General features: G+C 41.3%; 2 protein-coding genes across 2 annotated transcripts in view; both read right to left on the reverse strand.

Moving 5' to 3' along the window:
* The window catches only part of LOC142336298 (tyrosine-protein phosphatase non-receptor type 21-like), a 44,520-nt gene extending 43,436 nt beyond the window's left edge, over window positions 1–1,084 (reverse strand). The window contains exons 1-2 of the mRNA XM_075385014.1: window positions 879–1,084; window positions 88–575 (exon numbers count right to left, since the gene is read on the reverse strand). Coding sequence (XP_075241129.1) covers window positions 88–487 — 400 coding nt within the window. The 5' untranslated portion in view covers window positions 488–575; window positions 879–1,084. The remainder of the gene's footprint in view (window positions 1–87; window positions 576–878) is intronic.
* A 367-nt stretch (window positions 1,085–1,451) lies between these two features.
* LOC142337151 (aminoacylase-1-like) lies at window positions 1,452–2,961 on the reverse strand. The gene has a single exon (XM_075386256.1). It carries the CDS (start codon window positions 2,868–2,870, stop codon window positions 1,647–1,649), a length of 1,224 nt encoding a protein of 407 aa, XP_075242371.1. The 5' UTR covers window positions 2,871–2,961; the 3' UTR covers window positions 1,452–1,646.
* Window positions 2,962–15,064: the final 12,103 nt, after the last annotated feature.

A 15,064-nucleotide genomic window follows, 5' to 3' on the forward strand; every position in this document is an offset into this window, starting at 1 on the left:
TTTCAATCACTGCTCAGTTGACTTATTGAATAAAATGGCTCATACAGATTTATTATCGACTAAAAAATATGCAAATTTTGTCCTTACCAACAGAAACATCTTCCTTTGTCCTGTCCACTTTAGCCTCCACATACTCAACACTGTAATCTTCAATTTGTTGTGACTCTGTCAAATAACACATCTCTGCTTGTTCACCAGGTAATCCCTGTCTCTCTTTGTACAATTTAAGAACTTTCTCAAACAATTCCTCTGGCGCATTTCCATATAATTTACTTGGAAATACTGGATAATTCTGTAGGAACCTGACGTTATGCACTTCTGAGTCAAAATCTCCAAACTCCGCTTGTAGTGAATAACTTGCCAAAACGCATATTGTGTCCAATGAACAGTTTAAGGAGTTCTCTGTGACCAGTCTTTTAAGTTGCAAAAAGTATAAGTGACGAGCCTGCTTTGTTTGGAGTTTATTGACATTTGGCACGTAGTACATAACACCGAAGCGCAAAACGTGGTTCGAAAGAGATCCAGCTTTCTCCAGCTGTTTTTTCAGGCATCTGTCTAATTCTAGCCAGCGATACCTGCAAATAAAAACGATAACTTAACTGCAAGGGTGCAATTGGGGATCTATTGTGTTAATGTATACACCCCTCCTCCCAACGTCTTAATTTGGCAGGTATTATCATTCGGCATAAAACAATTGCTATGGGGGTGGGGGGGGGGGGGGGGGGAAGGGAGGGAGTCCTTTAATCCAAATTTTACAGACAGCACTGATATTTCTTAGTAAGTTGATGCAACTTATTGAAAATAAAACATCCCAAAACTCCTTTCTTATTGTGTCAGAATATCAAAAAATATTGAAATGATAATGTTTGAAAAATTACCTGTGCTTTTGTTTATTCAGGTACTGTAGTCCAAAATAGAATCCCTCGCTCTGCACCTTGCAATCTGTTCAATACAATGTCCAGGCACTCTTGCGCAGGCGAGTCAATAGACACACTACATTCTATCTCTTTTTGGTCCAGTAACTCAACTAATACAAGAAGGGCGTTCTTTGTCGAGACATCATATCTGTGAGTCCTTTTTAATCTTTTGAATGGCATATATATCTGAAATTTTTGCGAGGTCAAATTAGAGATGAACACGTGTTTTCTGCGTATAATCAAAGTTAAAAGAATCAGAACCACCCTTACAGAGCCGTGGGTTTGTATTACTTGATCCAATGTCAGTATCACAAAAACGACTAGCTGGCAAAAAAATGAAGCAAAAAAAATTGTGATCTAAATTTTGTTGGCTACTAATCACTTCCGAAACCTTAACACACCTTAAGGCATAGTTTTGCAAATTACTTAATCCTCTTAATTAATCAGTAGCCTCTAAAATTAATCAAATAACTCTTAACAAAAACTGTACCACCAACATACAAACTCTAATAAACTTCTGGCAAAGAAAAATCATCCGACCTCTAAGAATTATATTACTCTGAATAATCTAAATATCAACTTGTGGTGTTTATAAGCACAAGAAAAGCTCAAGATAATAAGCGATCAATCAATAAGACGCAAAAATAACCAGAATACAAATTTAACGTTCAATAGAATAAATAGTGGCACGTATTAAGCAAACTTCAGCTATTTGTATACTTTCTATATTTAGCACGATGACAATGAAGTAATGATTGTCTCATAAATTTTGATGCCTCTCAGATAGACATCTTTGTTTATAAATTCGTCGTGGTCATGAAGCAAAGTCGGGGTGTTGTTCATGGGTGAAAATCCAATGCAGTCATAGCCATAAAGTCTCAGATGCCTGCTATCAGCTGCCGCCGGAAAAATTCTGACTTGCGTTTCAATTTTTAATTTATCGCAAGCGTTCAGAAAAGCGCGCCAGAAAGGATTAGTTTCTGGATTCAATTCAGTTTTTGAGTGATCTTTCAGCACCGAATTCGGGAATCTATAGCCCCAGCTCACATCTTGGCCACTCTCTGCAACCCACTTATCAAGCATAGCTTCAAAATCGTGAATTTCTATATCAGTTGCCAAACGGAAATCAACAGTGAGCTCAAACTCCGTTGGAACAACATTGTATGTAACTCCCCCAGAGGCCATTGTCAAATTACAAGTACTGACTTCTCCCAAAGAAATACAAGACCCTCCATTTTCTAATTTCTCTTCTTGTTCGCTCCTGAACTTGTACAGAATCTGAAGAAACTTGCTTATTTTTTCACCGACCGAATTTTTTATGAAACGCGACCCATGACCTGCGCTGCCTTTGAAGAAAAATTTCAGAACTCTAATTGATCTCTCCCCATTAAAGACAAGGAACGTGTCCGAAGGATTTGCCAAGCCTTCATCCATAATAAAACCAACATGCCATGACTTTAGAAGCTCGGTCGCAGCGAAAAGGCCCATGCCTTTCTCTCCGCCAGTTTCCTCATCAGGAACAAACAAAACGTATATTGACCTCATTGGAACATATCCTGACGCTTTGAGACGCGATAGTGCTTCAAGATATTGCATGCCTACGCATTTCATGTCTTGAGTACCTCGTGCATATATATTTCCATTTTCCGTCATGTCAGCACCGAAAGGCGAAACTGTCCACATTGCATCAACAGCGGGAACAACATCGTAATGAGAATTCAAAAGAAGGGCGGGTAGACTTTTGTCACTTCCTTGAAAAGATGTATACAAAATTGGGTTACCGTCCTCCAACTCAACTATCTCTGCAGTAAAGCCTAATTGATCACAACAGGTTCTGAGAAAACTGATACAGCGGGCGTGATTTCCATAGCCCTTTACAGTCGGGATTTTCAAGTAATCGCGAAAACGTTCTAATGTGGAGTTTTCGTCATATATGTTTCCCATATCTCCCATATCTATAAGAGAATGGGTGTACCAGATGATTTTAAATAGAGATTGAATAAATTATTGGCTGAATTAAGACAAAACCAATATCTATTCTCTAAGAGAACACATTTTGCGTCCCGGAATACGCTTTGGAACAATGTTACAGAGCACGCGCCAATGCCCATATTTCATTATCATCAAAATCGTAAAAATCAATGAAAATATTTCTAAAACTAAGTTAAAACACCAGCATTGTGGAAATGGGTAAGACAGAAACAAAAGAGCCACAAAAACATGAATCTAGTTCATTGGTATCAAAAAACAACTGACACAAGAATCCTGAACTTTCGCAGCTGTGCACCGCTTGAGCATAAGAAAAATGTACTTCAAGGGGCGGTTCACAGGGTTTTAACACCACTGGTTGGTTGGCCCTCGATCAGGCGCTTGAAAAGAACAAGACATGCTTGACCAAAAAAAATAAGTATCCATATGAATGGTCTTCAAAGATAGTGGACCAAACCTTAGGTAAGATCATAATTGGCAGTAAACATCGATTGAAAACAAATCGAAAAGGGCCTCAAAATCCAATGGGTGAAAATCCAATGCAGTCATAGCCATAAAGTCTCAGATGCCCGCTATCAGCTGCCGCCGGAAAAATTCTGACTTGCGTTTCAATTTTTAATTTATCGCAAGCGTTCAGAAAAGCGCGCCCGAAAGTATTAGTTTCTGGATTCAATTCAGTTTTTGAGTGATCTTTCAGCACCGAATTCGGGAATCTAGAGCCCCAGCTCACATCTTGGCCACTCTCTGCAACCCACTTATCAAGCATAGCTTCAAAATCGTGAATTTCTATATCAGTTGCCAAACGGAAATCAACAGTGAGCTCAAACTCCGTTGGAACAACATTGTATGTAACTCCCCCAGAGTTACATACAAGAAGAAGAGAAACAACAAGAAGAAGAGAAACAAGAGTACAGGCACCAAGTAGTCGCTAGCGCGTGTATACCACTGCTCTGGTAGCTTCCTGGAACTTCTGTTCCGGTGCGGCCTAGGTGGTGGTATACTCCAAGTAGTCACTAGCGCGTGTATACCTCTGCTCTGGTAGCTTCCTGGAACTTCTGTTCCGGTGCGGCCTAGGTGGTGGTATACTCGCCCCTGACAAGGTGAAAATGCCACCCAAACGGACGAAACAATTAACTTCTACCAGTGGAGAGGAAAGAGATGGCTGGAATTGCGAGAAATGCAAGAAAGTGTTTATAGACCCCAATGACAAGATAATTGAATGCGACCTCTGTAGCAAACACTACTGTATCAAATGTATCAACATGCCAAGCGCAGCCTATGAATACATGACCAGAGCAGAAGTTATCTGGTGTTGTGATGCATGTATCGACTTCGCCAGGACAACCATAAAAGAGGCAACACATCCACGGAATGATGTCGAAGAACTACGTAGCGACCTAAACACCACGATGAACTCGGTCAAAGCGCTGATGAATGAACGGACAGAAGAGCAGAGAAGTCCCCCAATCGAGCGGATCTACCGCCCAAAATTGGGTCCCTATTCCTCAGCAACCGGTGAAACCTATAAAAGAAATAATCCTAGAAGCATCTGCCGAACAGAAAAGAGAACAGGAGGAAGAAAGTAGACGAAGGAAGAACATTGTAATTCACAGAGCACCGGAAGACAACCAACAGGGAGAAGAAGAGAGACTCAAAGAAGACGACGAACTAGTTGACTCATTACTGTGCGAGATTGAACTACCAGACTTACGAGCCAAAAAATGCAAGAGACTTGGTAAGAAACCCACCCAAGATGACCCAAATGCAAAAGATAGACCACTGATGGTAACATTCGAGACAGAGGAAGAGGTTGCAAAAGTTCTACAGAATTTGACTAAACTGAAGGGGAAGGAAAAACGACTCGTCAACCTGAGAGTTTCTCCAGACCGAAGTATGAAGGATCGAGAAATTGTCCGAGAACTAGTACAGAGGGCAAAAAACCTGACAGCAAATGAAACAGGAGACTACGTGCACATCGTCCGAGGGAAAACCATAATAAGAGTCAGAGCCAGAAAAAAACATACAGACGGAACCTCGAACTCTGGTTCAGCAACGTGGACACACTAAGTGCCCAGAAGACATCAGAACTTAGGATACAAATTGAGGGATCAACTGTCAAACCGGACATTATCCTGTTATCAGAGGCAAAACCAAAGAACTCAACTCTACCATGGGACCCATTATGGCACAAAATTGACAACTATTCACTGGAGGGTACCAATATGAACCCAAAGGAAAATGGACGAGGACTTCTGACCTACATCCGAGACGACCTAAAACATAACTTGATAAGTGAGGAATCCATTACCGAGATCCAACAACTTGAGATCAAATTAGCCGGCAGCGCTTTAACAGTAGTAAACATGTATCGTAGCCCGAGATCCTGCGACGAAAACAACGCGAAAATCAACGAGTATCTGAAAAATATCGGAAGATCAAGGAAAAAATTCATAGTGGTAGGCGACCTCAATTATCCAGATATTGATTGGGAAGTGGCACGTGCAACTGGTGAAGCAGAGAGCAACGAATGGAGATTCCTGGAAGCCGTGAAGGACTCTTTCATGGAACAACATGTGAAGACGCCAACTCGAAGTGCCAGAAACAACCGACCATCTTTGCTAGATCTAATGCTGACGCATAGTTCCCTGGAACCAAAGAGAATAGACCATTGTGCACCCTTAGGAAAAGGCGATCATGTAATGACCAAAACATCATTTGCTCTAACTGTAGGAACTGACATCAAGTATCGCCGAAACTACAGGAAATCCAACTTCAAAGCCATCAGAAAGTACCTGAAATCTAAATTAGACACCAACTCCACAGTCACCCAAAATGTAAACGAGAAATGGGAGCTCTTCCGGGACACGATCCAGACCGCAGTGGAGAACCACGTTCCATTGACAAAAATAACAAGAGGAGAAAAAAGTAGATTACCACTTGACTCCGCAACTAGAGAAGCCATCAAACAAAAGAAGAAGACATGGAAGCAGTTCATCAAAGAGAACTCGGACTGGTCATATCGAGAGTACGCACGAAGACGGAACATGGTCAGGAAGCTAACTAGAAAACGCAAACATGAAAAAGAACAAACTGTGGCAGCGGTGTGCAAGAGCAACCCGAAAGCGTTTTGGTCTTTCGTCAACCAGAAAACGAAAACAAGGGAAACCATCCCCGACCTTGAGAGGGAGGACGGAAACAGGACAAGCTGTGACTATGAGAAAGCAGAAACGTTATCCAAGTTCTTCGCATCTGTGTTTGTCCACGAAGAAGAACCAGACTGGGACATTGCAGTCACAAACCGAGACCAAATCGACAACATCAATATATCAACAAGTGAAGTCTTAGAGCAACTAAAAAAATTAGTCGACACGAAATCACCAGGATATGACGGAATCCACGCTAGAGTTCTGCTGGAAGCAAGAGAAAAAATAGCTGAATATCTCACAGAAATTTTCAACGAATCTTGGAGAACAGGTACAGTCCCGGACGACTGGAGAAGGGCCAACATCTCAGCGATCTACAAAAAAGGACCAAAGAAAGACGCAGCTAACTACAGACCGGTTAGCCTGACATCCGTATGCTGCAAAGTTATGGAGAAGTTTGTAAGAAAACACCTCATGAACCATATTCTGACAAACGACCTGATTAGTCAGAAACAGTATGGGTTCATGACTGGAAGGTCGACAACACTGCAGCTCTTAAGAGCAATGGACGATTGGACAGAAGCGCTAGATAAGAATAACGAAGTGGATATTATCTACCTTGACTTCAAAAAAGCCTTCGACACAGTCCCTCACCAGAGACTCTTCAGAGTACTACATCAACTTGGAATTGGAGGTAAAACCCACGACTGGATCCGAAGCTTCCTCAATGGAAGAGAGCAAAGAGTGATGGTAAACGAAATTCCTTCAAGATGGGAACCAGTACTGAGCGGAATACCGCAAGGATCGGTACTAGGACCAGTCTTGTTCATCATCTACATCAACTCAATGACAGACGTGGTTCAGTCCCCACTCCTACTGTTCGCAGACGACGCAAAGCTCTACAGAGAGATCTCAACAGTAGATCAACTAATCCTCCAGAAAGACCTAGAAGAACTCCGAACATGGTCGAAGACGAGCCTCCTTGAGTTCAACGCAGAGAAATGTGTAAAGATGACATTGACATCAAAGAAGAAGACCACATCAGAGAGAACGTACAATCTTAACAAAGACCAAAATCTTAAGAGTGTGTACAAAGAGAAAGACCTGGGAATAATGACCGACAGCAAACTTAGTTTCGAAGAGCACATCTGTATGAAGTTGAAGAAAGCGAACTCTATTCTTGCCCTAATCCGCAGAAGTTTTATTAACATCAGCAAACAAGTATTTCTACAACTGTACAAAGCATTAATCAGACCCCACCTAGAGTACGCGAACCAAATCTGGTATCCAAATCTTAAAAAGCATAAGACCAGTATAGAAAATGTTCAAAGAAGAGCCACAAGGCTAGTTGGATCCCTGCGAGGTTTAAGTTATGAAGAGCGGCTCAGGGAACTCAAGCTACCAACCACAGAATACAGAAGACAAAGAGGCCGGATGATAGAAATCTTCAAAATCATCAATGGAATGTACGACGAATCTGTTACGGGAAATCTAATTCACTTTATCGAACGAAACTCGAGGAAACATGGGCAGCAACTTTCCATCAGAAGAGCACGACTGGAGCTGAGGAAAAGTTTTTCTCAGTTGATGGACCTAAAGATTGGAACGAGTTACCAGAACACGTCGTGTCAAGTGAAAGCCTGGATATCTTCAAGACACGACTTGACAGACACTGGCAACACAGGATGTTCCGCGAATTGTCCTACGGTAAGGGACAACACGGAGGAGCTGGTCGACAGAGGCAACAAACCTACAGACCAGAATACTCGAACTCGAACTCGAACTCAAAAACGCCAGAGTAGATCTCATGAAAAACCAACAATTTTTCTTCAATACAGAGGCAACCATACACAAAATTTTGCGAGCAAATTGAAAAAACTGACAGCAAATGGGATTCATATTGCCAAAATTAAAGTCACTCCTCCCAATCCTAAAATCATCTTTCCATAAAAACCTGAAACCTGGAATATGAAATAAAATGTAATAGATGCGGATCAATCTATGTTGATCAGACAAGCCGGAAAGTTACCACTAGTAGTAGTAGTAGTTCAGGCTTTAGGGTCTTCCCAGGGGTGCTCCAAGGCACCCTTGTTTTCGTGTCCTATTTCTATTCGATTTTCGATCGTGGGTTGCACATCCCACATTTGCACAAGATTCTCCACGTGCATTTGTTGTTAAAGTCGTATTCAGCATATCAGAACATCAGAAGAAGGATTCGCAGGTGGGTCAACTGCACGAGTATCATTGCATTGAATGGAAATTCTGGATGCCTCTCGCACAGTAAAAAAACGAATGACCATCGAAGCTATTTACATCAGCAAGTTGAAGCCGGGGTCAAACAAACTCGATAACTATGGGGACGGAACTCACCCTAAAATACTAGTTCAAATCACATTTTCGACTGAAATATAGAGCAAATATTTTGCCCATGGCAAAACGAAATTTACAAAACCCCCCACAAGAGGAACGCTTAGGGCTAGGGCAAAATTCTTAATTAACGTAGGAATACAAAAACAAGGCCAAAATCGAAAAATAGGGAACAGGAAAGGTTATAAAAGAAATGATAACAGATGTGTTTATGAAGAAGTTTGTAAATAGGATAAATATTGTGTATTTGAAAATTTTTGATTCAATTTTTGGATCTATTCTGCCCCCCCCCCCCCCCCCCGCTTAGTGAGCATAAAACCTTTTATGACCCCCAGGCGCACGTGCTATTTTCTTACATAAATACCTTGTTTAAATTTTGATCTCAGACAAAAGTACATCTTCGTTTTATCCTTTAAGAATTTGTGAAACAGCTTCAATCTGACGAACATAAAGTTAGAAAACGTTTTTGATGCAGAAATAAGAGAGGCATAGATCATTATTCAATAAGAAAAAATGAGAGGATAAATAATCTCTTACTTATCAGGAAACCTGCCTCAATAAACAAACACGAATTTTAACTTTTTGCCTCACGTAACTTAATGGTTAATTCATTGAACCAAGTGAGGTTGATCAACAGAGGAAAATTTTGGGGTTCCTTCCTCGCTCCCTCTGGTAGACGTCCTTCAGATTACAGTCTACAGAAGACAAATAGTAACATAACTGTTCTAACCGCTCATCGAGATAAGTTCCTGCATTCCAACTAAATTTCGGTCTAATGCAGTTTGCATTAAAGAATGCTCTTGATCTGAGGACTGGGTAGAGACTGTTGTGTTAACAATCGCTTAATTAGCTTAAGTCTTCTGTGAGGTCAATAAACTCCACCAAAGACTCTAAGTTAAAAAATTTTTGTCGAGTCCAATCCTTTGTTTAGTAACTGCCAAAGCTGATCTTTATTTCATCAACAGATGCCACCCGTCTCGTTTTTGGTAGACTCTACGGAGCAACACGTGATATATCATACAAGGTAGTGGCTTCGTTGATTACATTAGTTGTTGGCGCCACTTCAAATTAGCTACAAAAGCCATCAGACAGCAAGAAATAACCTTTGAAACTGAAAAAAACTTATAATCTGTCAAAACTCAAAAATGGTCAAAACTGGAAATGCTTACAAGTTGGGACCGAAAATTTGTTCATCAACGCCCCTCCCCGTTTTTCGGATGGGAAAATCTGAGCAACCCGAGGTTATGGCACACGGTTAGTGTTACCTCAGAGCTACTCATGGACCCAGCGAACGTTACTGCATCAGACCCACAAGTGTGGCTATTAGCACTTATATGGTGCAAAATTGGCATTTTTCGATATTTTGTTGTTTATTGTTAAATTTCTTAAGTTGTTTATTTTATGATGATTCAGGTGACCATTAAAGGACACATATCGTACATTCGGTGCATTTAGAGCAACGTAATAACAATCCGTGCTTATGTCAACAAAAGTAAATATTGCAGTAATTTGACACTTACTATGTAAACAATTACCTAAATCACTTTCTTGATTAACCAATCAGAAACAAGTAGCGATGATGTTATAAATGACTAAAATTTGATTATTTACTTTAACCCAATTGTTTGAAGAGTGAAACCGAATTGTATTTAGAACCATTAGAAACTGTTACCACGAGCAGTTGGCTCTCAGATGACTGAAATTTGATTCTTTAACAACATTAGTCTTTTCGCTGAGTTTTGCTATATCTTAAGATCCTGCGAGTTTTAAGTTATTTGAGCTTGCTTGACGAGAAGTTAGCAACATTTTAGCTACTGCCTGAAACCTTACAATTTTCTGCACAAGATTGAACATAGATTATCAACAAGGATTTTCTTATCTTCAATAAACAAAATTGAAGTAACAGTCCTCTAATACGTCCGATCGACCAATTTTTTTCTGCGAGATCATTAGACGGATCCTTTCCGTTTGTGCCCCCCTCCCTCAGCTTAGTGGGTGCATATTATTTGCAAACACGTGCAATTTTTTCACATAATGGTTTACCATGTAATGACACGTGCTCTGTCACTGGGGGTTGCATAAAGTACTGGAGGGGCACAAACGGAAAAGATCCCATAAGACAATCGGATTCAGTGAAGAATCAGGCCAGCGTAAAGCTCGAGAACCAGGCTGTGATATATCGGTTCCGCTGATATTCTTGAGCAGCCGCAACATTTGGTCCGCTGAACCGGACAACTGCAACAGCACGAACAGCAACGAATGTTCGATTCAATTTGTTGATCCCGAAGGACATCTTTACGATGGCTGGAAAGAGCCCTGATTGACATTGGAAAACGGCTGACTACAATATGTCAGGCCAACTCAAGATGCTAGAAAGTAAGCAAGCTGAATTGCTCAAAATATTTGACGGACACTTTGCTGATGCGATGTCACTTGGCTCAGAAAACAGTGTCCGCAGCAAGAACATATCAATGTTTCTTCGAAATTTACGATGAATTTGAGGAAAACAAACTACAGCAGAGGTTACTATTAAAACAAAAGTTTTTTGAAAATTTCGACAGTTTCACCAGGCGATTTTTAGAAGAAAAGAGTAAAGTTTTGCTATGGGTAGTTTGAAAAGTGCCCTTTCTCCAAAACATTGAAATTTACTGCACTGAATTCGTTGACTGTCGGAAAGACACACAACGACCATACAAGTTAGCGAAAGCTACTAAACCAAATTATATGGAGGTGTCAAAGTTGGAAAAGAACTTGAAGGCAGAAAACGTAAGCGAATAAAAAACAGAGACTGTGTAGTAAAAAGAAAGAGCAAGTAAGAAAACTAGATGAAATGTACACAAAATGGATACAAATTACAAGGCCAGGAGTTCGCACCAAGGCCAGTTTGTGGATTTCAGTGATATTAGGAGTCACTATCCAGACCTGATCAAGCTGTACAGGCACAGCAAGGATTGTGGAAAACAAATATCGTTAGTGTCATCCACATTGGCTAATCATAAAAAACAAAACGAAACTGTAATTGATACAGGATATGGAGCGATAGAAAACGCTGATGAGAACGCGGAGATCTCTTCCATGCAATCTGCTACACACGGAAGCAGAAAATAACCCAGTATCGCCAACTCGCGATCATCGAGAAGGCGACAGATAGATGAAATGGAGCTCGAAAACCTAAGACCTAAGAAAAAAACGAAGCGACGACTGCGAGAGCGGCAGGTCGAGTTAGAGCAGGAGAGTGAGGAAAAAGATTTTCGTCGGCAGCGAGAAGAATTACGTTTACAACCTCAACGACTACATCTGCAACAAGAGTTACGTCTAAAGACGCAAAAACGAGAAAACGAACTGCGTCTTCGACTGCATGAGTGAGCTTTTGAAAACCCAAGAGAGAAAGCAGAGGCCAACAAAGAACAAAGACGTCTGAAGCTTGAGCTGACCAAAGGAAGCTCAAGAGCATTTGGATTAGTGGCAGATGAGATAGAAAGTGTTGGATCAAAACACAAACATGAAACAGCCGGTTAGGCAGAATCAGTGGCTCAACAATTTGTCTCTAGACGGCCACTATCACCAAACGTTCTTATCGACCCTCCAACGAATTTCCCAGAGGACAGAGATGACAAACGTTTCAGCAGCTACCCAAAAACTACCCCGCTGTTTCAACCAGTTAAAGGACTTTTCTCAACGCAACTGACAGAACCGAGCATTCTGAAGCAACAAGAAACCCGTAAATCAATTGGAGTAACGGAACCACCAGCGCCGTGGACAAGGACGACGTTTCAGCAGCAGGGAACGTCAGCAGTTCAAGACAGAAACAGAAGTTAGAGTCACATTAACAACTTTCAAAATAGGTCTTCCGAGAGCAGAAACAGGAGCACAATGAATCAAATCACTCCTCAAGTCATTTATCAAACAATACAGAGCAGTGGTGCCAGTGGCTTGTCAAAACTAAAACTGACAGAGTTTTTGGGAGATCCTCTGGCATGGCCAGAGTGGTCGTGTCTTTTTAATGTTGTTGTTCATCAAAAACCAATGAGCAATACAGAAAAGATACAATACCTGAAGACTAGTCTAACGGGTTAAGCAAAAGCAGCAATATTGGGAACAAGATTCAGCTCACAATCATGCCTGGGATATACTCTGTGAGAAGTATGGCAGATCAGATGTCATAGTCAACGCGCAATTCAAGAATATACATACTCATCCTCAATTTGGCACGACGAGCATCGTCAAGTTATCAAATGTGGTTAGAAACGCGCTGAGTACCTTGAGGCCACTTGGATACACATCAGACCTAGAAGCAGAAGCAGGTCCAAGTTCAACAATAAGAAAAGTCTCTTCGCAACTGAGAGAACAGTGGTTGCCGCATATGCAAGATCGTCGACTACTGAGAAGCAACCAGATTATTTTTAAAGAGTGGCTTGCCTCCAGAGCAGTAGCTCAGGAAAACTTGTTAGCACATACAAACTCGTCGTTTGACAGAAATAGGTTTCAAAGCCGTGATAAGCCGAAGACGAGTACCTTTGCTTCAAAGGCTGAAGAGTCAAGCAAACTCAAAAATTTCGAATGTCCCTTCAAAGACGGACAACACCCCATTTGGACATGTGTTGAAAAATTTAAATCAGTGAAACTAAATAAACGACGAGAGCATGTCCAGAAGTTCCGATTGGGTTTCAATTGTTTGAGATAAGGTCACATGTCGAAGGACTGCAAAAGCATGACATGTAGTTTACCCAACTGCGGAAGGCAACACAACAGGCTGTTGCACAGCTACTAACCGAATAAGGATAATACAAAAAATGTCTCAGGTGCTAAAATGGCAGTAGCAACTAACATCACTCAAGGAGGACTCCCAGTGGTGCGAATCAAGCTGACAAAACGAGACTTAAGCCTAAATGTAATATCAATGTGTGATTCAGGATACTTGATTTCATTTTTAGACAAGTCGGTGGTGTTTAAACTTCGACATCAAGGCCGAAAAGCGTCCTTATTGTAATAGAAATCCATGGCTCGCAAGATGTCTAGACTGAAAAAGTGCCGATAGCTGTTTAAGCCCATGAGAAGTCTCGACTATTGACAACTGTGCTATTCTGAAGCACGAGAAAACTGTGCACGAGAAACTGAAGCTGGTTGAACAGATTGTGAAGCTTCTAGAGTTGAAAGACCGCTACTTAAATCTGAGGAGCTTGCCAAATCAGACCTGCAATCTAAACGAGGTTCAAGTGATTCTCGGACAAGATTGTTACAGCATTCATCATACTTTTGAATTCAAGAAGTCAGAAGACACAGTTGCACCATGGGCAGTGAAATCAAAGAGCCGCTGGTCGCTGGTACAAGCGAAGCAGGCATCAACTCTTGTCACAACAGCAGCATCAAAAGCAGATGATAAACTAGCAAACAAGTTGAGTGAGTGTTGGGATATCGAGTCCTACTTTTCAAACTGCGATGTCAGCGGTCATTCAAAAGAATAGCACCGGGCAATCAAGAAGTTGGAGCAAACAACGCGATTCAACTGTGAAAGTTACGAAGTAAGACTTCTGTGGCCAGAGGACGAAATGGTGTTACCGAACAACTTCTACTCTGCAAGGGGGGCAAATCAAGTCTCTAGAACGGCGTCTGCAGAAAGACGAAACGATAAAAAAAAGCGCTACCAAGAAACCATTGTCAAGGACGTCAACGCCGGTTACGTCCGGAAAAATGACCAAACCGAACTGAATAAAATCAAAGACAAACTGCAGTGGTATTTACCGCATCATTTTGTCATAAACCCGCACAAACCTGAGAAAGTCAGAAGAGTCTGCAACGCAGCAGCAAAGTTTCAAGGTGTAAACGACAAACTTCTATCTGGACCAGATCTGATGCGGTATCTGATCGGAATTATATTTTGCTTCCGAGAACACCAAATAGAAGCGATGTTTCTTCAAGTTGCTGTCCCAAGCAATGACAGCCGATGCTTACGATTTCTCCTACTTGTGTAAATTACGCTTTGCACCAAGTGGCGAAATATAATGCAGTCAACGACGAAAGTCTCGTCAGTACGGTTCAGCAAAACTTCTACATGGACCACTTCCTAAAGTCAGTCAGAACCCCTCAAGAAGCATTCGAAACCTACCAGAAATCCAGAGACATCATCGTCAAAGGTGGATTCAAATTGACGAAATGGATAAACAGTGAAGATGAAGTCCTAGCTAATCCTTGGATTAAAATGGGATGTGGACACAGACAGTCTCATTGTCTGTCGTGGAACTGAGCAAGAAGTGCCAGCAAAAATAACTCAGAGAATTGTCTTATCGTTTGTCTCAGCAGTGTTCGACACGCTTGGCATATGTTCACCCTTCACCCTAAGGATGCGTTTTCTACTCAAAAGTATCTTGGCAGCAATGAGGCAAGCACGCTGCTGAGCAAAGAATTGTCAGCAGCGTGCTTGCCTCATTGAGCAAAGAATTGTCAGCAGCAATGAGGCAAAGAATTGTCAACAGTCCACCCAAAACTGTTCATTGATTGGTGCTCTGATTTGAGAGGAGTAAGGACGATGTCAATAAATTGACTTTATTTCGAAAATGGATGTTCAAACCTGAGACTTAACATTTTCACAGATGCATCAGAAAAGGGAATGTGCATCGTGGCATATCTACAAGATGAAGCGAAATTAAG

Source organism: Convolutriloba macropyga, chromosome 3 (assembly GCF_964194025.1).
Source record: "Convolutriloba macropyga chromosome 3, txConMacr16.3, whole genome shotgun sequence".
Lineage (NCBI taxonomy): Eukaryota > Metazoa > Xenacoelomorpha > Acoela > Convolutidae > Convolutriloba > Convolutriloba macropyga.

What these genes read in the sequence shown, in the direction of transcription:
- LOC142337151 (XM_075386256.1), bottom strand. Translation starts at nt 2,870, where the DNA reads ATGGGAGATATGGGAAACATATATGACGAAAACTCCACATTAGAACGT.